Here is a 24,387-nt window from a genome sequence, read left to right as displayed (position 1 = left end):
ATTGCACTTTAGAGCTCCCTTTCAGAATTACTTGCCTGATTTAAGGACACTTACAATTCTTGATAACAACAGAAAAATTACTAATCTGCCTCCTTCGCTGAGCCCTGGGAAAGGTTTTGGATGGCTGAATTATTTTCTTATGGCTTAACTTCTACCCAAGTCCTGGTGTCTACTGCTTCCTCTGGGTAGCTGCAGAACTCTGAAGATGTCTTCATACATGGAACTATTTGGGTCAGGGGCCTGACAGTAAATGTAGCCACGTAAGTGAGGTTTGTAATCCTGATAACTGATGACGTGCTTGAATCTGATCAAGAAGGATCTAAAATTAACTGTGGTTTTTCCATGCAGTTTACTCCATCATATGCCTTGTAGAGCACAGGATACAGAATATCTTCATGGCAGGGGGTTGAAATGAAATGGTCTTTAAGGTTCCTTCTAACCCAAACCAAAAATAGTAAAATCAATATTCACTCTGGGTCTTAACTGCTGTTTTGCTGCCTCTCCTTTCCAACTGGAAAAAAAACCTCTGCTTTTTTATAACTGCATCAGGCAGTAGGATCTTTGACAAGCAGTTTATTTTAGGATTGCTGCTTTTCTTTCTGTGAAGTCAATTGATACTCAATGATTTTGAAAATGTAGTGAATTTTTCAAGCCATCTTCAAAATGTTTCATTTTTAATTGCTTGCTCTGCATCTTGGAAGACAGGTAAGGTAACTGAGAGTATAAAATATTTTAGTGAGGCTGATGCATTCAAATACAAATGTGCATATTTCCTGCCTTCTTTTCCCTGCTTTTAGGGAGAAAAGGGAAGAGACGGTCTCCCAGCAATGAAAGGTGAAAGAGGAGAAAAGGTAAGTCATGAAATGACCATGATCTTCCTTAGACAAGAGAGGAAAACACACAAAGGGGCAGAAACAAATGATAGAGGAGGCTATCTGAAGAAGACTAGAAAATCTGGAAGACTTCTATCTGAACTTTACAGAGAAGCAGCAGAAATAGCTATGTGTGGGATAGAGATAATGTATTGAGCAATGAAATCTGAGGGAATTAAGGACAATTTCATTAATTCAAGGAAGATTTTCTCTCTTTCTTTTTAATTTAATTTTATTTTGTTAAAGTTTTCTCTTTTTTTTCAGTTTTATGGTTGGCTGATATAAATGAGCCTGTAACTAAAATCTAAAACATTTTCTGTGCCTGTCTGTGGAGGATAGAACAATAACTTAAGGAACAGTCTGGGTTTCTACCATCACAACATTATTAATTTTAGTGAAAGTGAGAGAAGTAGACAAAGGTAATGTCCACCAAAATTTAGATGCAACCCTTGTGAACATGAAGGTAAACAGGAAGCACTGACCTTGCAGATGCTTGTGGGTGTAAAGTGGAAAAACTGCCCTCATTATAGAGGCAGTAGCATTCAGGATGTGAGTTGTTCCACCAGTCCTCAGTTTATAAGTGACTTTCACCACCTGTGCAGGTGGGAATTCTTTCCTAGGTGGTCCACTGACGTCAATGAGGCAGCTGAACCTCCTGTACCTGGAAAGTTAACAAGTGTTGTTGGTAGTTCTTGGCTTTCAAGTGTCAGGGGACAGTTGTTTGTGGAGCACAGCCCACAGGAAGGTCAATGCCAGTGTTCAGGAGATCCTGCAGCAACAGCATAGCTTTAACTCAAAATTAGGGGAGAACTGGATTTAGCAACCTGAATATTCTATGAAAAACAGATTTTTATTTTTTTTTAATCAATGAAAGAAGTTCAGCTAAAGCAAGTTTCTTCAATCAAGACTTTTGGTCAACTTTAATTTAAAAAGCAAATTAAACTCTGTAGCCTAAACTGGATGGGGCAACTTTAGAAATTCATCAGCCTGTGAAGTCAAGTCAATGATAAAATCATAGAGGGATGAAAACAACAGAATGACAATCCTGCTTACAACAAAGCAAGGACAGCAAAAATTCTGTCCAGAAGTGTCATTGAGCTGGGGGTTTGGGTTACATCTCATTGGGTAATGCTGCATCTTTTAAATTATAATGTTGAGTTTTGTTTGGGAATCTTTCTATGTAATTGGTTACATTTTTCCCCTCTCTCCAGGGTGACACAGGTTCCCCTGGGCCCCCAGGCTTACCTGGAACAGTAAGTAAGATTGTGTTTGGTGCTGTAACAAAATTCAAGGCATCATTGCACTTCCTCCACATAAATCCCTTAGAAACAATTTTCAAGTTTCTTACTTTTCTGCAGAAACTTTGGGTCCTATTTACCCTTTTGTTTCAGAGAAGCAATATCAAGGTATGCTTTTTTTTTTTTGTGAGGTTGTACCTTCCTCTGCCTCTTTGCAAAAACAGACCAAGAATACATAAATTTATTGATTACAAAATGAAGATGCAAACTTACTTCGGGGAACCTGAGTATTATTACAATGAAGTTCACTGGTAGTTACATCAACACCCACTGAATGTGAATACACAAACCTCTGAGTTCCCTTTAAGAACACCTGAGTAAGAAAATTTGAATCAAGATCTGTTGGTAAAAAGTACCCAAAGACCTTGACACAGCAATGGAGAAGGTGTTGTAATTTATTCCCCAACATTAACTGGGCCTCAGTCTATGCCAGAGCATGTCATGATGCTTTGTGTAGAAAGACTCCACATGTATGAGACAAGAATGACACAGTCACAACACCAAAGATGAATCTGTGTTAGTAAAGGCAGAGAAGGAAGCTCCCAAACAAAATAGAGCATGGGTGGACATAGAGAAGATGTGCCCCAGTGCTCAATCTTCCTGTGTTTTTAGAGAGAAATAATTTCTATTTGTCATGGCTTAGGAATGGTATTCCCCAGTTTAGCATCCCTGACCACCCAAAACCACCCTGTAATCAATCACTCCCCCTTCTCCCCTCCTCCACCCATGTGTGGCCAGAGAGGAGATCTGGAGGCACAAAGGGCAAAGATTTCAGGTTGGGACAAGAACAATTTATGGAAAAAAATCAATAACATAAAAAAAAATGACAGCAACAATATTAATAATAAAAGTGGACAAAAGAGGGAGTGTGGAGCTTGACTTGACTGTGGCTATGCCACCCAAAATGCTCCCTCCACTCAGGACCAGCATTATCCCACTGCTCCATCTGCCTCACTCGCTCCAATGGAAAGGAGCATCCTTCTCTTCTCCAAAGTGAGAGAAAGAACCCCTATCTTCCACCCCTAGCAGTGGCATAAGGTGCTATTGAATAACACAATGTCTTAGCCATGCTCCCTCCCACTGATCTAGGCTGGAACCAAGAAACTGTTTCAGCTCTTCAAAGAAAGTAATGCTTTTGATCTCTCTGCATGTCATCAAGGTCTGTCTTTTTCTTCAAAATTTTGTCAGCTTTGAGAAAAGGTACTGTCCTTTTTAACAAAACTTTTTAGTTTCTTTTTGTGGCTACTCCTTCAGAATGACTATGTATTCTCATTGAGATTTCATGTACATGGTACAAAACAGAGGGAGAACACACCAAGCTCAATCATGGTATCATGAAATGTAATAATACAGAAGATGGCTCTAAGTGGAAAAGTGAGCTGGAGATGGAGCAGTAAAATTGCTATAAAGTTTAAAGATTATTTGTTTTCTTCATCATGGTAGCACACACAGGATAGTCTTGAGTTTATGTTCATATTTCAAATATTCTGGGAGATGTAAGATATTTGTAGGTTTCTTTCCAAACACCTGGATGTTACAATGGGTTGCTGTTTTATAAACCTACTTATGGATGTATGGAATGTGCAATCTGTAATGACAGAAGCATATTTACTGCATTTTAAGGGAAATAGGCTATCCTGGTTTTAACACTCTGGTTTCTGTTCCAGACAGCCTTTTTCACCCCACACCCCAGGATTCCTGTAAGTAGCATCTCTAATAAATATGACCTCTGGCTTATCCCCTTTTGTATCTGATAGACACACAGCCTTCAGTGTTTTCTGCATTATTTAAATGCCTTCCGTAAAGAACCCAGATTGAGTCTGGTTCTGGGCATCCTCATCACTGTAAACAGCTATGATGAGAAGTCCAAAGCTGTGCTGGTAAGATCAGCAGTCAAGCCAGCTGTGTCTGGGACAGAGCTGTGTGCTATCCCAGCCTCTTAAATAGAGTTTAAAATGAAGATTCAGATCCTATATGCAGCACCTAGTAGGAAATAGATGAGATAACATGATCTGTGAATAAGTTTGTTATGGATCAGGAGGTTTCATGGATGGCAGAGGTAGGCTGTAGAAGGGCCATTAGAAAGAAAACATATATACATACATGCCAGGTTCTTCAGAGGCTGAGGAAGGAAATAAGGATGTGAAGTAGTACTGGGAAAAGAGACAAGATTTCTTTGGCCTGCTTTTCCCCTTTGCTCAAAGGTTATGTTTATATATCTATATGTATATGTATATATATACACTGTAAGGAAACATGCAGAACAATGACATCTTATGTGGTCTTTGTAGTGCTGCAGTCACGGACGGAGTTTTTTCTTTTGCTTTGAGTACATTGTTCTTGTAAGTGAGCTGCAAGACAGTAAGAAATAAAAGGCCTGAAGTGTGTCAGCTGTTCCATTTGCTGGGACTTCTCCATGTGCAAGATGACTGTGGTGACACCTGCCACAGCACAGCTCTGCACATAGCACTGTGAGGGAGAAAAAGGGAAGGTAAGAATAGTTGTGACGGATGTACAGGTGTACAAATTAAAGTGTCAGAAGGAGCTGATGAGCCTTGGGTGAGTGTCATGGGTAATGTTACAGAGGTGGCAGGACCAGCAGGGTGCTGACAGTTGTCATATGCTCTCCAAAAACCAATCCTTGCCATTGTTTCCCACTGAGTGTGTCTTATGTTGTACCGGGAGATATTTCATATATATTTAGGCTAGTCAGTTAGGATCATGAGATGTGCTTGGAGATGGGGCAAGAGAACCACAGTGGTGGTCAGGTATAATGGGTGGAAAGAGGCAAAAGCAGTAAAAAAAGAGGTGGCTCCTCACTTTGCCTTCTGTCTCCCACTGTGGCCAGGCACAGCTGAACCCCCACTGCACTTGCTTTCCTTTAAGCAGCATAGGAATTACTGAGGCATAATTGAGACTACAGGAGGATACTGCTGAGAGCAGGTCATGGAAGGTGTACGCTCTCTTCTGGGCCAGGCTGCTGGCAGCTGGCAGCTGTCACTGTGTCATTTCTGTGCACTGAGGTGTAGGTAAGAAGTGGGTGGCAATGGATTAAGAGCAGCTGCCAGTGGCCAGCAGTAGCAGGCAGTGTTAGCAGCCTTGGCAGAGAGTCATGGATTTGGCAGACTTGAAAGGACTCACAGGCAGATTTGCTGGTGGGTTGTGTTAACAAAAGCCAGTTGTGTCCTGGGCTGCAGCAATGGCCAGCAGGTCAAGGGAGGTGATTCTACCCCTCTGCTCTGGTGAGACCCCTCCTGGAGTGCTGCATCCAGCTCTGGAGCTCCCAAAACAAGGACACCTTGGACCTCTTGGAGCAAATCCAGAGGAGGCCACACAGATGATCAGTGGCTTTAAACTGTCAAAGAGCAGGTTTAGATTAGGTATTTGGAAGTAGTTCTTTACTGTGACAGTGCTGAGACACTGGCAAAGGTTGTCCAGAGAAGCTGTGGGTACCCCATGCCTGGAAATGTTCAAGGCCAGGTTGGATGGGGCTTTGAGCAACCTGATCTAGTGGGTGGCATCCTTTCCAATGGCAGAGGGGTTGGAATTAGGTGATTTCAAGGTCCCTTCCTCCCCATATCATTGTATGAATTTACAAAGAAATCCTCCCTCTGCTCTTGTCTGTGGCTGTTAAATTTTGCACTACTGTGCAAATCAAGTGTCAAGGAAAAAGTGGAAGAAAGGAAAATCTTAAAAACTTCCCCCCTTTACTGTTGAGTTACTTCTTCCCTTTGCAGTTTTGTTTTCCCTGGTAATAGATATCATTGTTCCCACTCAGTAACACATCCCTGCCTACAAATGTACTGACCTATGTCTGTGCGTTACCATTCTGCTCTCTCAAAAGAGTTTCAGAATTTGAAATGTCATTATGCAAAACAACTTTCAGGCACAAACATACAGGTTTGCAGCTTCAGACCCTTTCTTTGAGCTGCTTTAGGTGATCCTGATGTCTTTATGAAGGACACTAGATGGCATCAGGGACTGGTTAAAAGTCGATTTAATGGGATGCTACTTGTAGAGTAAAATTCTTTCCATTATTAATCACAGGTGATAATATTTATTCATAATGCATAATGAATGCAAGCATAAGTAATATTTATGCAGCTACACTTATTTTGTCTGTTAGAGAATCATTTGAAAATGGACTGTGAATTCCCAGGTGTTTCAGAAATGATTGGCAAATAGCGGATGTAAATAAAATTCAAGCTGATTTGTCTGGCTCTGCATTTTGGCTGATCACTATTTCTTGCTTGTGTGTGTGTAGCTTAAATCACTGATGTTCTTACTCTTCCTTGATTGCATAATTAAACACTTGGTATGATAAATAATGAATAAGTAATGATTGCTGTTGCCTGAATGCATGCGTTCATAACAATATACAAATGTGAGTATTCGTGTAGTGCCTGGTTTATTCCAGCTAGTTACATAATTGTGTGCTTTCCTTTTCAATTTATAAAAAGCAGAAATGTGGATTTATTGATTATTGCTCTAGACCACAGGACAAAGCTGATGAACTTCTGTCTGAATGCATATTCAATTTACTGTAAGGAAGAAGAACAGGAATAAATTAATCTTATTAGGCAATGATGGTGGTGCATGAAAAGATACTGTACTGACATTTCAGGAGGGAGGGGAAGCTGCGTGTATGTATGGAGGTGTTAATAGAACTAGAGATCAGGAATGGCTGTATAGTGCACACCTCTGGAAATGCTCCAGATGATCACTGAATGCTTCTTTTTTATAGGTGGAATAGGGAACTGTCTTTATCTGGGATCACTGTAGGATGACATTAGGGCTGTGGCCCGGCAGAGAGGTAGTGTAGTGGCACTGATGTTTTTGCTATTGGTCGCATTATGTGGCCTTTTAAAATATTAGAGATTAATTTTGTGATTTTGGATATATTCTTAACTAGTCTTCTGCATGAGGGCAAAATGTTCTCCTTTTAAGCTGAATATTTTTTCAATTAGTATCAGAATAGACCAGGCAGTCTAGACAGTGATGTCCATATCTTAGTGTGGCATTCAGTTTTGACTCATTGACCTCAAAGTCCTTTGAAGAAGCTACTTAGTGTCAAAAATGGGGAACTGATTGAAAGACTCGACTTGCTGAGCAGGACTACTGTGAGTTCCAGCCCTGGAAATAGCTTTTATTTCTCTCTTTGTCTTATTGTTTTATATTAGGGTGAACCTGGACCAAAAGGGGACAAAGGAGATCGAGGAATGAGTGGAGAACCTGTAAGTACAGCCAAGTGTTTCTTCAATTGGCTTTGAACTTTAGTAAGGAGAGGACATGAGAGTGGTCAGTTTTGGAGGGAGAGAGTGGGACATGTTCCTTCCCTAGCTGGGATGTTTCTCTCTTCAGAAATAGCCACAGTGGTGCTTATCTTTGTACTGCCTGTAGAGGAAGCTACATGACTACTGGAGTTTAAGCACCTAATCTATAGTTCTGGGCTTTAGGAGCTGACAAGAGAACTATGGGATTTGCTAAACAAGCTTGACTGGCAGTAATTTATGTGCAGGATTTATTAAGGGATTTTGAAGTGATGTGGCCCAGCTAAATTGTGCATTTGGGTACTGCATTTGTATTCTGGACTCTCTTGTTCTGGATGGAGCTCCCAGAAGAGACAGAGCCCTGTGCAGTGACAGCCTCTGTAAAAATCATACTTCCTTCTCTCAGTGGAAGGAGCTCCTTTATCTCTCCCTCTGTTTTGCAGGGATTACCTGGGGTCCCAGGTGAGCAAGGTGTGCCAGGACCTGCAGGACTACAGGTAAGAGGGATCTTGAAGAAAATCTTTGACACAACTGGAGTGGAGTGCCCTCAAGGTCTATATCACTGTGAATAATCATTCCCCTATGCATCAGCAGCCCATTTCTTTTTTCTCACTGTCATAAGCTCAGGGGGTTCCATAGAGGTATTTACTTCTGTTTGGACTGCAGGACAACAGGAGGAAAATAGCTCAGAAATTCAGTATTTTTGTAGCATGGTCAGTATTTTCTGAGAGACTTCCTCCAGCTTTGTGGTACTTCAAGAAGGCATCTTGTACTGCTGCTGCCAAACCACAGGTCTTGCAGATAAGTCACTGCAGTACATTTTCAAAACACTGCAGAGCAGTGAGATTCAACCCCAGCTCATCTGACCTGGAATGAGTGATGGCTCATGTGAAATGGTTCTATGGTCTCAACCATATTGAGAAAATCTATTGGGTCACACAAAACTATTTCAAATCAACACTGAGGTGTTTCCATTCAGCATGGGTAGGTGTTCACTCTGCTATCATATGTGCTGTGCCCAACCTATACCAATCTATATAATCAGCAATATTTGGGCATCAACACCTTAAACAGGTTAATAGCAGTCTAAGCATTAAAAAACAAAACAAAATAAAAATAAAGAAAAAAAATAAAAAAAACCCACCAAAACAAAAAAAAAAAAAAACAACCAAAAAGCAAAACTAACAAAACCAAACCCCCCAAAACCCAAGAAAAAACACAGTAATGCCATGCGACTTTTAACTAACATCTGCTAAATGGGGGACAGGTCAGTGAGTAGAACTTTGTTCTGCAAAAATTCTTCAGAAAGGGCTGTCTGATACATGTTATTAGGGAAAAAAACTCTGCATCGGGGTCTGTTTTTACCAGTTCTAGATGACTGATGTTTATATTTCAGAACTGTAGAGAAGTCTTCTGTGAAGGGAGACCATCAAAGTTCAGCTGGAAATTAAGTAGTTGGTAGGCCTGAGGATATGAAGGAGTTTCACCCAGATGAATATCTGCAAGTTTCAGCATCCTGTGCTGAGAAACACTATCTGAGCTGATCAGTCATAATAACTCTTTTTAAATCTCAGGGTTTTATTTTTATAGTTCCTTTTCTTGCTACATAGAGAACTGGGAGCTATTTCCTGAGCCATTAACTCCTCTGTGAATTGGTTAACAAAAATCATTGCCTGGTACGCATTCAGGCATCTGGAAGCCTTTGTCTGACAAGAGGTCTCCTTCCATGACTAATCAGCTGGTATCTCTCCTTTCTGCCCAGGGTGCAAAGGGGGAGAAAGGAGCCAGAGGAGAGGCTGGAGCTCCTGGAGAGACTGTGAGTATCTGCATCCCTTGCAGCATTTTCCTCTGACAGTAACACACCTGGAGGGACACTGACATCAACATCTTATGGATTTGCAGTCCCAGGCTACTTGGGCACAGGGTACATCCTAATCCACAGCTGGAAGAGGCTGTTTGTGGGCTAACAGGACCATCTGCACCAAACAGATCAACACCCCATTCAGCCCAGCTCAAGACTGTGCATCTCTTCCTGCTCAAATCTCTCCCTGACTAACAAAACACCCTTTTTTGAGTGTGAATGCACTGCAATGTCAGCCCAGCTCAGGCAGCCAGCTGGAGCAGGGAGCTCACTGCTCATTAGCAGCAGGAATTGGTTTTTGAGATCATGGTTTTTTTTAGGCTTCACTGTCAATTCTATTTTTTTTTTTTTTTAATACTGCCTCATGCAAAAGTATCATCCCACACCTCTTTATGAGGCATTTGTTGTAGGAAGTGCTGCTGTTGTCTGTGTGCTTAGGAACAGCAAAGGGTTCCAGTCCAGTTTTATTATTGTGAGAGCATATAAGACCTTTGCAACTGAATAAAAGGCCAAATACTTTCTTTGCAAGCAAAGAAGGAAGAAACTGAAGAACTGATTGAAATAATGATTGAGAGAGGGGATGACTGTGATTAAGAAAAGGAAGAAATAGGAAATCCAAATGATGGATCCTAGAGCACTGAAATTTCTTCTTCCACCTTTGTGTTCATGGTTTTCTTTTTTGGGCTTGTGCTTAGGCATTGTCCCTAAGGTGTTCTTTGACCCCAAACCCTGAACTGCCTATTTTCATGTGTTATTCACTGTTGGTTGAAGGACCCCTTAATATTCTGGAGAGGAGAAGAAAAAAAATGAAAAAGAAAAGAAGTGGCAAAAACCATCCTGCTTCCATGAAAACCCATTCCTTGGTTTTCTTTCTCTGTATAACCTGGTGGTTCAGAGGATGTTAATGATCTAGAAATGCAAGTATTTGCAGGCACCTTCTCTTTTTTTGCCATCCTTTCACAGACTGCTGCTGCTCTGAGTGTTTCTGTTGGCTCATAGAGCAGTTACTGTAAACAAAACAGAAATGGGGAAACATTTAAACCTCTGCTGTGAGCAAAGGCTGAGAGGATTGGGGTGTTTCAGGCTGGAGAAGAGAATGCTACAGTGAGATCTTAGAGCCCCTTTCAGTGCCTAAAGAGGAAATACAACAGAGCTAGGGAGGGACTGTCTATAAGGGCATGGAGTGAGAGGGCAAGGGGGAATGACTTCAGACTTAGAGGAGATTTAGATTAGAATTAGGAAGAAATTATTTCCTGTGAAAAGGGTGAAGCACTGGTACAGGTTGCCCAGAGCAAGCTGGTCTAGTGGAAGGTGTTCCTGTTTATAACAGGGGGCTTGGAATGATGATACTTAAGATGATACTTAAGGTACCTTCCAACCCAAATCTATGGTTCTATGAAAACTCTTAATATAGCCTGATAACCCCCAACACACATCTCTATGGGAACATAAATCCCCAAATATATGTCTTCTAATGTCTCCCATGAAATTTTGGGGACACATATAGACTTTTTCGTGCTACAAAGCTTTGACCTGCAATTCAAAACTATACAGTCTGGATAGTTTAGGCTATTTCACCTGTTTAGTGCAGAAGAACGTTTTCAAGTTTTGTTCCTCAAAGCAGAGAAAGGTAGAACTGTCAACAAACCGTATTTTGTTGACCTAAATACTTTTTATGATAAATCAAAATTCTTTCCTTAGTTGTGCTGATGTTTATGATCCAGGCTTTTCTTCCTGTATCTGAGCTAGAGTCAGGATTTCTTTTGATAGAAGGTAGCTTTAAGCTCCTTAAAGAGAGCCTTTATCTGTGTTGTATTGTTTCATCATTTTTTTACACTAAAAGGTTTCAAACAAATGTGGGGGGTTTTGCCTTCTTGATGTACAACACCTTGTCTGACATGAAATCCAATCTCACTTGGAACATCTTGTTCCTATGGGGACACAAGTTGTGATTTATATATGCACACACACTCACACACACTTCATTTTTGTTAAAACAGGGTTTGAGTGGACCAGCAGGGCCACCAGGCCCAAGAGGCTTGCCAGGAAATGTGGTAAGTATGCACCAGTGTATTTGTTTTCTCATCTCTGCCCTTATTTCTTTATTTAATGTGTTTAGTTTTTCCTTCCATGGGGATTACTATGAAGTTCAAAAGGCTATGTATCATTAAACTTGTTTCTTATGGCTGAATTGAAAGATCTGGAGGCACCTGGGAATGGTGTATCCATGAACTATCTTATATTCATTTTGTCAAGGAGAGGAACAGAGCTGCTTCATTTCTCACCAATTTGTCAAAAGCAATTTTTGTTGCCAACTCTTCAAGAGAAGAAATTCAGTGCTTATTGTATCTTTGTTTTGGTTTTATTTGCCTTTTTTTCATTTGTCCTCTCCTTTTATAAACAAGATTCCTTGATATAAAAATAGCATGATAAACTCCCACTTTTGTTATGAAAACACGTAGGCATTTGAGCCTACAGACCCTTGAAATCAATGCAGTGTCCCCCTTACCTGGAGGTTCATCACCACTATCATGAGAAAACTTCATATTTGCTAAAAAAATCTTTGGGTTAACTCTACTCCCAGCACCACTAGGATAATTTTCTTTCTAGTTCCTGGGGTTTCACTGGGCTTAGACTGGAGTAGGTGAAAAACAGCATTTGGACCTCAGGATATGATGTATTCAGGCAGAGGGGTTTAGAACACAGCACTGTTAGAACCAGAGTTTATTACCTGGGCAATCCAAGAAAACCTAAATTGCCCTTCTACTGCTTGTTAAGATACATTTGATGTAATTGTATTAATGCAGTGATTTAATTTCAAACTGTAAGGTGATATTGAAAATGAAGAACTTTTCAATTTCATATTCCATTAAGCAAACTTCTATACCAGTAATACCAATATATTACCTATAAAAGCCAATATAGTTGGAAATAATTTTTACTGGTGCAGAAAGGAAAATAATTATCACATTCATCTGAGGTCAATCCAATCTAAATGGTGCCAAGACTGATTTCACATCTTAAAATGGAGTACTATTCTAAAATATGTTTTGGTGGGTTAGGAAGTTACAGTATTTAATTTAGAGCTCTAAATCATCTATATTTTGACACAGAGTCCTTTGAGCCCTGCCAAGATGTTAAAAGGATTGAAAACTGAAATAGAGGAAGAAATGAACACAGCTACATTTCCCAGTGTTGGGAGGCTTTTGGCTTCTCTGATACAGAGGTGGTGATTGGGGGTTGTTGGTAACATATTAAGAACTGCTGAGAATTTCACAAAATGAAAGAAATAGTTACTGGTAGAATGCACACATCTGGTACTAGCTCAGTTTCTACATTTTCTGTTCAGCTATTTTTTATATTTAAAAAGAAATTCCTCCTTTAAGGACCTGTTACACAGCTCTTCTGTAGTGTTCTCTGGATTACAGGTTTTCTGTACTGGGAAATGTAGAGCTGATACTGATCCTTGAGATAAACTGTACTGAACCCACAGGTCTACCCCTTTGTTTGAAATCCAATATTGCCTACAAAAAAACTTCCAAGCTTTAAAGTTCTTTTCTCTCCAGGGTGTGCCTGGAGGCCCTGGACTCCCAGGAAAGGCAGGAGAAAAGGGGGAAAAGGTGAGTTGTTTCTTTGTTGGGTTTGTTTCCTTTTTTTCATGAACATTTTAAGTAATAGGGACAGATGCAGTCCGAACTGGGAAATTATATCATAGGTTCATGGATGGTTAAGACACATGGATTCATGAATTCATCTTGATTGAACTCCTCTATTACACATGCTGTAAGGTTTTCACTCAGTTACAACTTTGCAATTTACCTAAAAAATACACTGAGATATGACTGGATATAGTGAAGTCTCTGCTACACAATTATGGTCTTTTGCTGTCCTCATTACCTGACAAGAGTAGGGATTTGGTGTTTTAAGAAAATTCTATTCATCACTGCAAATCCAAGGCCGGAAGAAAAACTGGCTTGCTGTCCCCTTTCACGAGCTTTCTGAAGTCAGGGGTTGTGTTTGATCATGCACCCCTGAGTGCCCAATATGCTGGAGTCCTGATCTTTGTTTTCTGGAGTAGGAATGATTAAACAGAACCATGACCCCCTGTATCCATGTATTTGGGACTTAAAATGGAATGAATCCCAGCTCCTTCAGTAAAATCTTCCAAATTACTGAGCTCTACCTCAGGGTCATGTGAGGACCAAGGGCTCTCTCATTCAGTGTTGCAGAAAGAGTGATGCACTTCACTCACAAGAAAGAAGCAACAGTACATTTTATTGATATAAGACACCAAGTTAACAAAGTTCAATGGTAAATGCCACAGTTAACAAGATTCAATGCAAGGTACACTTGATTATTTACTGCATTGAGGACAGGGACAGACAAAACTGTCAGGGAGACCTTTCCATTGAGTCATGAGGTTCAGAAATTATGCCTTTGTGTTCTAAACTCCTCCTCAGAGAGGAATTTAGGTGTGGCTGCATGCAGCGTTAGTCCCAAACTTGATCAGTATTTTGTCTAAAGCACTGTATGTGTGCAACCAATCCTTTAGATCACTTAGCCAAAATTTCAAATGCATTTATTCCCATTTTGTTTGCTGAATATCAGACGTGATGAGGGGATAATTTGAGAGGTAACCTTGAGAGGTATCCATGCTCAAGGGGACATCTGGGCATGCAGCCCACTGCAGGCCCTGGGCTATCCACTGTTCTTGGGGTAAGATGGTTGGCTCATAGTTTCATGCTGGCTACAAATGCTAGTTTCTCCCAAATTTGTGAAGACATTGACCAGCAGTGTGGTTAGGTGAGCACATTTCCCACACCTGTAGGGTTCTTATCTGCCTCCCCTGAACCAACTGTGAGTGAGATGCAGCCATCACAACCAGATGCTGCTGCTGCTGCTGGGTGTCACTTGGGCAGGGTTATGGGAAGCAAAGATCAATTTGGGATCAGGGCACATTCTAACATTCCTCAGTGCCACAGCGGAGGTAACCAATTTTGCTGAGTTCAGGTTGGGATGTGCTCCATGGAGAGATCACACACTGCCACATGTAGCTGGTTCCCAAAACATTTTGAAGTCTTCTTTTACTTTCCTTAATGGAATTTACAAGTGCCTTGAGAATACTGAAGGAAAATAATTCCCATTAAAGAGGGTTTCCTATGATACCAAAAGAAATCCAGATGAGACAGCTAGGAAAAAATCTATGTCTTTCAGTTCCAATGAAAGACCTGAGATGGTAATTGTTTATAGTATTCTAAGGAGTTCTGATGGCTTCTCTTCTACAGGGTGATACTGGTAAAGATGGAAAAATAGGCTTACCTGGGCCACCTGGTGAGCCAGGGCATGCTGGAGAGCCAGGATTGCCTGGGAAGGGTAAAGATGGAGAAAGGGTAAGTACTGCTGGCAAGCTTTGTGCTTGACTAGTTCATTGTGAGACAGGCACGCATGACTTCTGCAGGAGAGCATGGATTTACCTGAATCCATGGAAGGCCTGCCTGTGGAAAATGCTCCAGATCCCATCTGTGCATAAAAAGTCAGAGAGAACTGTATTTTTGAAATGTACATTGAAAACAGAGACCTCCACAAGGAGTAACCATTGTCCTTGTGACTAGTACAAAAATTATTAGCTTGATGGAAGTTCCCTAAAAGCTCTTAATTCTTGCTCAATTAGCAGATTGTTTAATTTGCTTACATGTTGTCAGTAAAATATTGCCAGGTTGGTGTGATCTTAGGAGGCCAGTGGTGGGAGAATTGCTGCCTTGACTATAGCAAAGTCCAGGCTCTTGTTTGGCTGGATGGTGACTGTTTTCTTGGTTTGTTTTTGTCACTTTAGGGGGAAAGAGGACCACCAGGCTTGCCAGGACCCTTTGGACATAAGGTGAGCATGGACTTCATTGTGGACTTCTCGTCTTAATCACTTGAACTGGAGAAAAGAACGTGATGCAAACACAGCTTATTATGCACTGGAAAATAGAGTTTGCTGGAATAGAGCTCTGACTCAAAAATGTGCTTCTAGCCTTCCAGGAGGTTCCTTTCATTATTGTTCTAGCATCTCTGAGGATGTAAATACCCAGGTATGAATTAGCTGTGTTCACTTTCCACATTTAAAATACCTTGCAGCTCTATAAGAATTCAGCACAGATGGAGGTCTCAGTGCACACTTTTCCAGAGAAACTGTGACTGGGACCCTTTAATCCACACAGCCAGAGACACTGCACGGCTCAGGTGTGATCTGCTTGCTCTCAGGACCACCTGTCAGCCCTCAAAGAAAACTTTTCCTTAGTACTCATTCCCTTCACCTCTCTGCAAGGAGGATATGAATTATTTTCCAGTAGAACCAGGTAGTCCTGTTTTTCCCTAGCAAAGACTAGCTAGTTGAAGAGATTGATGACACTAACTTCTACCAAAATAAAGTTTATTCCCTTATAAGCACACAGAAAAGAGAGAAAGGAATAGAACAGCAAAAATCTTTGATTCTGGGAGGACCTGGATTGTGCTTGAACATTTAATCAGACATTTCATAAGTTGTCCTCTTCAAAATGATCATGTTCTGGTCCAGAGTGGAAGAAAAATCAGATGTTGAAACAGATTCTGTAAATGATAGAAGCAGGATTACAGCAGTATGAGATCCAATCCATCTGTGTCCCGTATTTTTGAAATAACCAAAGTGCTATGATTTTTTTTTTAATTTCGATGCATTTTGTACAAATGCATTGTAGTCTTTTCTATTTATCTTTGACAGTTCAGAACACAGACCTACACCCACACAGACACACACTAATAGACTGAGAATTAATATAAAAGTCAGAAAAAAACACTAAAAGAAATCTTATTAAGTATTCTATTCAATAGCAGAAGATGATAAAGTCTTAATTGTGTGTGGGAAAATACTATTGAAATTTTTGTATTAAAATTATCTTTTTGAATAAAATAATTGATAAGGGACATGTGGAGTGTTTGAACTAATCAGAATGCATTTTTTCTCACTGGCCTTGCAGTATTAATTCTTTGTAGTAAAAGATTGGCTAAAGAAGAAAGCAAGAAAGGGAAAAATAGGAGATATTGCAGATTTAAATTTGAGTGGGCAAAATCCACAGGTAACAATTTTTCTATCATGCTTCTGTATAGATAAAATAACGTCATAAAAAATAGAGTCAGTAAGATTCATTGTTATAAATATACTGTCAACATAAGACCAAATCTCACAACTGCAATGCAATCCATTAAAATCTTATTGATCTCCTTATAACTAGAAAACAGATGTTAAAGTCTTACAGCTGAATTCTTTCTTAGCACTCTGTCTGCAGTGTACATTGAACAATGTCAAGTTGTTTTCTGTGCTATTCAGGTTTTACTTTGAAAATCCTGGTTATTTTATAAGGGAAGGCTCTCCTTTTCTAGTAGAGTGCTCAAGAGAGAGTGGCAGAAGTTTTGACTTACATTTTACCAAAATAATTTTGTACAATTCTGTGAGTAGGCCTATATTAGTAAAGGAAAGGAGAATATTAAGATGTAATAAAACTTCCCTAATCCTTTCTTCCCCAGATAAATGATCTATGTTCAGCAATTCTTGTGCCTTAGCCTTCTACCATAGAAGCACAGAGAGAGAAAAGTGATTTATGGTGCTTAGTTCTTCCCCAAGCCAAGGAAGGTGCCTGCTACCCTGTTGAAGCCACTGTTTCTGGATGTGGCTCTTGGGGGTATGGTTTGGGGTGATTAAAGTGGTGCTGGGCTGGTGGCTGGACTAGCTGATCTTGAAGGTCTCTTCCAGCCTTGGTGATTTTGTGAAATGCTGGAAGTTTGATGCAGTGCGCTCAAATACATGAATGCACTTGCAAAGGTTGTGTTTCCACTCAGTTATGTGTTGTGAGGTGGGCTGTGGGAAAAGGACACTTCATTGGCATGATGAGACAGTGACTGTGCCATATCCTCATGCTGCCACAAGCTGAGTCTGTCCCTCTGTGGGCAGGATCAGGACCAGATGTACTCATGTGACATTCTGGTGTACAACCCGCTTGCATTTCAGCACCTTTTCTCATCTGTGCACAAAGGTTTTAACTCTTTCCTTTGTTTCAGGGTGAGAGGGGAGCTCCTGGCCTCCCTGGACAGCCAGGAGACAGAGGAGTGCCAGGAATTGGCCTGCCTGGACCCCCTGTAAGTAGCAGATCCTGCAGCAGCCTGTAACGAGGTGGAAAATCAGGACTGCCACCTGGGGAATGCCTGTGCTCAGCTGTGCTGAGAACCTGTGGGACATTTTGCCTTCTGAAGGTGCAGGTTCCAGACAAGTCCAGAGGCTGCCATTTGTCACATGTCTGTGACACACGAGGGCTAAAAGTACTATAGGCTTGATTGGTGTCGCTGTCTGTCACTCCTGAATTTTGTGCACCATCCTGGAGCACTGGCTGTGGATATGAGTGGAGATCTGTGCCAAGGCAGCAGCTCTGATCTCCTGACAGATACAACCTTGCTGTTGTGTAACCCCTGTTGGAAGGGATGAGTGTGGCTCACATGCTCACATCACATCAGTGACACTCCAACAGCAAAATACAAAATCAGATTGCTTAAACTGCTGTGTTCCAAGAGGGCCATCCTCCCCATAATTTCACACAAATATTTGGCAGGTTAGATCTCATCCAGCTCTGCCCTTCTGAGTATCAGTTGTTCACATGGTATATATGGTAGTCTGCTCGGAAAATGTGGATTTTTCCTGTTTCCAGGCTCTGATCACTCCAGTACTTGTCATATACAACTCGTCTAGAAGTGAGGGGGATTTGGCAGTGCTCTGGCAGTCTCTCTGCTCAGAGACCTCCAGCTATGCACTGAATTTGCTAGTGAAATATGTTTAGGAGGAAGCAAATGCTATTTCTGGCTGTAATTGCTAGAGGACATCTGAGCCCTTGCATTCTTTTGCAATACCTCAATCGTGTCATGATCCTGGACCAGTCATTCAGTGCTTGGTTATCAGTGCTCTGTTTATCTAGATATTAATGTCCCAATTAGCACAGAAAATTGCCTTGAAATGGTAAGTCATATTGCTGGGTAATGAATTGAAAAATCTGGCTTTCTGAGGTATATATCCACTTAATATTTGCTTTTACCATGCTGAATTCTATCTGAGTTAAAGCAGACAGGGTGGGTCCTGTTCCACACTGTGACTGTATCATGGCTTTTATGGTCCTCACAGGGTTACCAGTGACTGCAGGTTTCCTGGGTATCCTTTGTTATGATTTATCTAAGGAACAGTTGCATTCTTGCACTTCTCAGTGTTCTCAATTAATTTAATTAAAATTAAATTTAAAAATTAGTATCTGGCTTGTTTGAAAATGACTAGCTAGTCAATAATTACAGATTTTTAGTTTCAGTCCAGGAACAGATGAGTTTGTGTCTGCATCCTGTTGTGACAAAGTCAGGACAAAATCATTGGGGATTTAGCATTCTCATCTCCATGAACACAAATTACTAAGGGCTTGACTCCAAATGCAGACATCTCTTGTCTCACACCAGAAGATTGTTTTTTTTTTGATGTCTTCATTATTTGCCCACTGTCAGGATATGTAGCCACCTACACACCACACTGTTCTCAAATGATGCATTTTATTTATTGAATTTGCTTTACTAAATGCTTCTTTAGAGAAAGAAAGAAAAAAGCCCAACAAAACAACAACCAAACCACTATTACAAAGATCTTTTTTCCACTGTGGATTGATCATAACCTCAGCTCCAATGCAAAGACTGTAATCGAGAAAAAAAAAACACCTCTGTATAACCTTGAATCTAGCAGACTGCCACAAAGACTGAATCCCACACTTAAAACAACAAAAACAAATCAGAATAAATCAGTGGAGTTGCTTCAGTGCATTTTACACACTGAATTAAATATGTCAGCCTCTACTCTTTTTAGCGATGTGACAAAATTATGTTTATAATGCTTCCGCTTCAGAGCCGAGGGCCAACAACTCTTTTTGATTGGAATCCTCACCCTGTTTCCTCCTGTGCCCTTAGCCTCTCTCAGGATGTGCTCCCTGCACAAAAAGTATATATCGATGAGGAATTTTTTTTTCCCTTATCTGCTGAAGTATTAAGTTACAGTTTACATAACACTGAGCCATAAACTTGAGCATTAGCAGAGTGTGTTATTTCCAGCAGAGTAGGGGACAGCTTGGACAGCTGGGGTGAATTCACATGTTTATGCTGAAGTTGCCTAATGGATGGATGCACAATATGAGTAGAAAGGTTTCAATCTTACCCTGCCTTGCCTTGTTGGTATTAATTAAATTATGCATTTAGCCATTTCTTTAACATGCACTAAGGTGTATTCTTTCATGGAGACATTGTGAGGATTGGTGAGTTACTGTGCCTGAAACAGAAAGCCAGAGGAGAAGAGGTATAGTGGTAGCCAATTTATTCAAGCCTTGTTTTGGGTGTGTTTGGACTACCAGATGGATTCAACTATGCTGGATATGGTCCTGCCTCACTTCTGTGGTGTTCCTGGGTACCTGCCAGTGGCTCACTCTACTCAACTGCACGTTTTAAGTTGCATCCCCAAACAAACAGCATGCACAAGCCCAGTGGCCCCCCTGCTTTGACCTAAATGAAAGAGCACAAAAATCCTGTGGGATGTTTTTCCCTGTGTAAGAGGTAGCTGAATGTAGTGGTCTTCAGAACCTGGGGGACTTCTCCTGTCCCAGCCCAAAAGATGTGTGGCTGCTGTGGTTGTGTGTGTGTGGTTCTGTGTCCCCAGACCCAGCCAGGAGCAAGGATTGTCCATGGGCACAGGCAGTGCACAAACATCCACACTCATGAGTGCAGCACAAAGTCCAGTGAGAACTGGAGAGAAGAATGCCTTAATGCAGGACCTGCCCAGCTCAGCCAAAGGGGGATGGGAATTTTAACTGTTTTGATTGCTGTGTCTTTTCTGTTTTAGGGCCCTGCAGGACCCCCAGGAGACAAAGGGTCACTGGTACAGTATGTCTTTCTAGCTATGCCCAAATTCTTTGGGGAGGGGAGAACCACACTAAATGTTTTCACCAGTCATTTCATGAGGACACATGTAATTGCTTTTGTTTTGCTCAAGGAATGGTCACAGGGTGACTGACCCCAAAGGGAACTTCTCCTGTGTATTACCAGGTACTTGTCTGTATATTGAGTTGTGAAAAGGAATTGATCAAGAGCCTTGGCCTGGTGGAAACTTTGCTGTATGTGTCAATAGTCCTACAAGAGAAATAATGAGTGACTTGTTTCACCCTTGAATCAAAAAATTATTTCAAGGCACATAATTCAGAGCCCACTGCTTATAGCCAAGGCCTCTAAGGTTTAAAAGAAACTGTTTAGAAACATTTTTCTTACTTGAATCTTAGAGGTTTCTGTATTCACCAAATACACTTTAGTCCCTCAAAATTCAGTTTTTCAAGGATGCAATCCACTGGTGTGGCACAAATAACTGTGCATCATGGTCTCAGTAGACACTGGCCTGAATTTCCAGCACAACAGCCAGTCCTAGCCAGTGTGATAGCCTGGAACTGAGAAGATGGACATTCTTTTCTCCTCTGATATGTGCTCATGTTTTCTCCCTGATCAAAAACCTGCCTCCCATAGAATCATTATTGCCTCTCTAATGAATGTATGGGAAGCTTGACTTTAGTGATGCACATGAAGTCCCTTGAAGCACAGAAATGACTGATACCAGGATAGTGCAATGTGAGCTGTAATTAAATTTTTTCTTAAACTCTCACAGTTATGTAGGTGCTGCTTAATTTTTCCAATAACTATTAGGTTAAGGATTTCTTCTCTTCAGCTAAGAAGCACCTCATAAATGCTGCTCATCTTACTGGGTTTGTTTGTTCTCTCCCTACCAGGGTCCCCGTGGTGTACCTGGTATCCCTGGACCACAGGGGCCTCCTGGCCAGGATGTAAGTAAAATAAAAGTGTAAGTGCTCAAGAAATATGTCAGTGCTTGGATCTAATTTCCTTAAAAATTTGTGCTGATATTCAACTGCAGTCACTGAATGTTACTAGGATTGTCCAAGGGACATGATTTGCAGAAGTGGAGCTCTTACAAAGTAGGATGTCAAAAGGGAAAATAGAATAAGGAGGATTGCTTAAAGGAAAGTGGGATTTCACCACTGAATCATTTTTAAATTACACTGGAGAAGGAAGCAGCATACACCGGAAAAAGATCCCACACTGGAAAAGGATGGTGGTTAGGCTGTCTAGGAACTTCTTAGAATCCACTGAGGTAAGTACCCTTTCTGTTAAAACAGGGTCACAGCTGTTAAGAAGTTCTCTATGAGTTCATTTTGCTGCTGCTGTCATGCATGTTTGAGGACATTTTAACCTCTTGGTGCGTTGTTCTCCTGCTGTCTCAGTGGTGACTCATGGAACTAAGGAAGAGAGGAATGTGGCAGACTCCCAGCTGGAAAGCTGGCCCCTCTCTCTGCCTGGTTCCTCTTCAGTGCTGCATCAGAAAGAGAAGAATCTTTTTCCTCTAAGATGTGGAAACCAGTCCTCTGAAGAAGGCTCTGAAGATTTTGAAAGGCTTGATCTTTGGATTTCAGGGAGGGCTATGGGGAGGGGGAAGTGACCTCCTGTAACTCTCCTTCTCAGTGCTGCTCCATGATGCTGTCATGTCTGAGATGGGTACCAGCTCTCACCAACTCCACAGCAAGCACTTTTCAACCCTAGTGTGGCTTTACTGACATCCATCATGTGGCCTAAAGGGGATACTTTGCTGTGGAAAGAAGGTCTTGTTTCTTCCCACCTACTTGTTGCCCAGAGGGGTTGAGGATGCCCCATCCCTGGAAGTGTTCAAGGCCAGGTGGGAGGGGGCTCTGAGAAACCTGGTCTAGTAGAAGGTGTCCCTGTCCATGGCACAAGTTTGGAACTGGATGATCTTCATGGTCCCTTCCAACCCAAACCATTCAAAGATTCTGTGACTCTATACTTTGTCACAAGACAAATGATGAAGCCAGGGTTTTCTTCCACAGCCCATGAATGGTCCCTTGTATACCCGAGCAGCCAGAGATTTGGGATTGTGTCCTGCTGCCTGTCCCTAGATCTCATCACCTTGCCTCAGATGTTTGAATTTTTTAATTAAGGTGTTTTGAGCAGGAGATAGGATAGATGGATTTATTGGAGCTGTACTGTGTGAGGAGAGTGCTTGAGGCAGCTTTTTGGAGTCTCTTTCTGGCTCTGCTCAGATCAGCATTGGATGGTCAACTCTTAGAGATGCAGCACTAAGGTCTTTACATTTTTCTTTTCTCTGCAGAAAATTAATCCAAACACAGCCATTTCTCAGGCTACTTACAAAACACATTCTCTATTACATTCACTGCTTTAATTGCAGTGAATAATGTCTCTTAGAACCTTTCTATATTGCCTGATCACTTGTTAAACCATTCTGTCTGTGTTTCAAGAGGTATAATTGGAGGTACAGGGCACATTCCAACATTTCTTGGTGTGTCAGCAGGGATAACCTATTTTGACAAGATCATGCATTTGCAGTTTCCTGATCTCTATCTTTATTTAACTACCGTAAGGAACTTTTTGTTCTGCTTCTGCACTCTTGTATGCCAATGCAGTATTCCTGTATCCTTTGAAACATGCCCATTTTTGTACTCTGCTGTGTTCCAACTGGATATTATTGGATAGGAAAGCTCCAATTTGAATTACTAATATGAATTTGCTGTGCACCTCCCAAGCCATGCAGTGTCAATTGCCTGAATGACTTGCCTCAGTGCACTTGTACTTTGCTGTGGCCTTTGCAAATGTATTCCATGTTTTTTTTTTTCTGAGACTGAAAAGTTCTTTTAAATCACATTTACATACATCAAGTTAATCTCTAAATTATTTTTCCAGTTGCAAACTCATCAGATGTTTGTGGAAGTGCCTGATATCAGTACATTCTCTGATACAGCAAATCAGATTTACAACTGCATTTGGGGAGGTGAAAGAGTCAATACTGCTTTTGCAATAGCTTTGGACAGAATTCTCTCCCGCTGGTGAATAAATTGGTTTTTTTACATGACTACATTGTAGACTTTTTCTGGTCTCCTAAAAGCATGTGTCATTACTTTTTGGGATGCCTGAAGTCACCTTTTGAAATATCTGTTGGCTACTCAATTGAATATCAACAGTTCTCAGGACAGGGTTTTGTTTTATTAAAATTTAGCTTTTGAAAGTATTTGCCTAGGTTTGCAGTACAGTTGTGATGCTTTGGCCTTGTTCTGTTCCTCTTAGCAAAATCTTGCTATTTGTTTGTCCTCTAGAGTTCATTATGTCCATAACTCCCTATGAATTATCCTTTTCTGTGACAAAGCTGGAACATGTTGTCTTCTTCCATATATAAATTTTCTTGTCTTTAAATTTGCATTTTTTTTTTCTGATTAACAAAATCTCCAATTCTTAAAGCCTGAAGAGTGCATTTTTTTTTAGGTTTTTATTTCCCCAATAATATGATTAATTTTTTCCATAACAGAACTACTACACTTTGTGCCTACTTTAAGGACCTCAGTCACTTAAAAAAATTACTTTCTATTTCTTTTGGTGGGAAAAAAAATGCAAATTACATTTCAATCTGGCAATATTCCTGTATCAAGCATTAAAATAGTGTAGCCTCAAGTACCTTCTTTTAGAGAAGTTGGCTAATGTCCTGGTCTGAGAACAATAAAGCATTTCTACATGTTCAGTGATGTTACATGCAGTGCTGTCTCCTCCAGCTGCTGAAGACCAGGCCCCTCCTGCCTGGTTAGATTAGATACATAGAAGAAATTCTTAACTGTGCACATAGTGAAGCATTGGAGCAGAATGCCCCATCCCTGAAAGTGCTCGAGGCCATGTTAGGTGGGGCTTGGAGCAACCTGGTCCAGTGGAAAGTGTCCTGGCCCATAGCAGGGGGTTGGAATGAGATGGACTTTAAGGTCCCTTCCTACCCAAACCATCCCATGATTCTATGAAATGGTTTATTAGAAGATACAAAATTACGGGACAAACCATGGTGGGCAGGTTCAGGGCTCAGCCAAACAAATGCACCAGCCAGCTCTGGTTTACACACAACCAGCCCCTTTTATTCCCTATTCTCTCTACCCACT

General features: G+C 41.0%; 1 protein-coding gene across 1 annotated transcript in view; it reads left to right on the top strand.

Annotated features, from left to right (window-relative positions):
- COL22A1 (collagen type XXII alpha 1 chain) overlaps positions 1 to 24,387 on the top strand; it is a 187,110-nt gene that overhangs the window by 129,299 nt on the left and 33,424 nt on the right. The window contains exons 30-42 of the mRNA XM_062504153.1: positions 798 to 851; positions 2,084 to 2,125; positions 3,838 to 3,870; positions 7,351 to 7,404; positions 7,884 to 7,937; positions 9,203 to 9,256; positions 11,302 to 11,355; positions 12,868 to 12,921; positions 14,587 to 14,691; positions 15,135 to 15,179; positions 17,378 to 17,455; positions 20,226 to 20,261; positions 21,157 to 21,210. Of these exons, the coding sequence (XP_062360137.1) occupies positions 798 to 851; positions 2,084 to 2,125; positions 3,838 to 3,870; positions 7,351 to 7,404; positions 7,884 to 7,937; positions 9,203 to 9,256; positions 11,302 to 11,355; positions 12,868 to 12,921; positions 14,587 to 14,691; positions 15,135 to 15,179; positions 17,378 to 17,455; positions 20,226 to 20,261; positions 21,157 to 21,210 (717 nt within the window). The remainder of the gene's footprint in view (positions 1 to 797; positions 852 to 2,083; positions 2,126 to 3,837; positions 3,871 to 7,350; positions 7,405 to 7,883; positions 7,938 to 9,202; positions 9,257 to 11,301; positions 11,356 to 12,867; positions 12,922 to 14,586; positions 14,692 to 15,134; positions 15,180 to 17,377; positions 17,456 to 20,225; positions 20,262 to 21,156; positions 21,211 to 24,387) is intronic.

This window comes from Cinclus cinclus, chromosome 1 (genome assembly GCF_963662255.1).
Source record: "Cinclus cinclus chromosome 1, bCinCin1.1, whole genome shotgun sequence".
In the NCBI taxonomy this organism is placed as follows: Eukaryota; Metazoa; Chordata; class Aves; order Passeriformes; family Cinclidae; genus Cinclus; species Cinclus cinclus.
The sequence above is the reverse complement of the archived record's forward strand: the minus strand, read 5'-3'. Positions and strand labels throughout refer to the sequence as shown.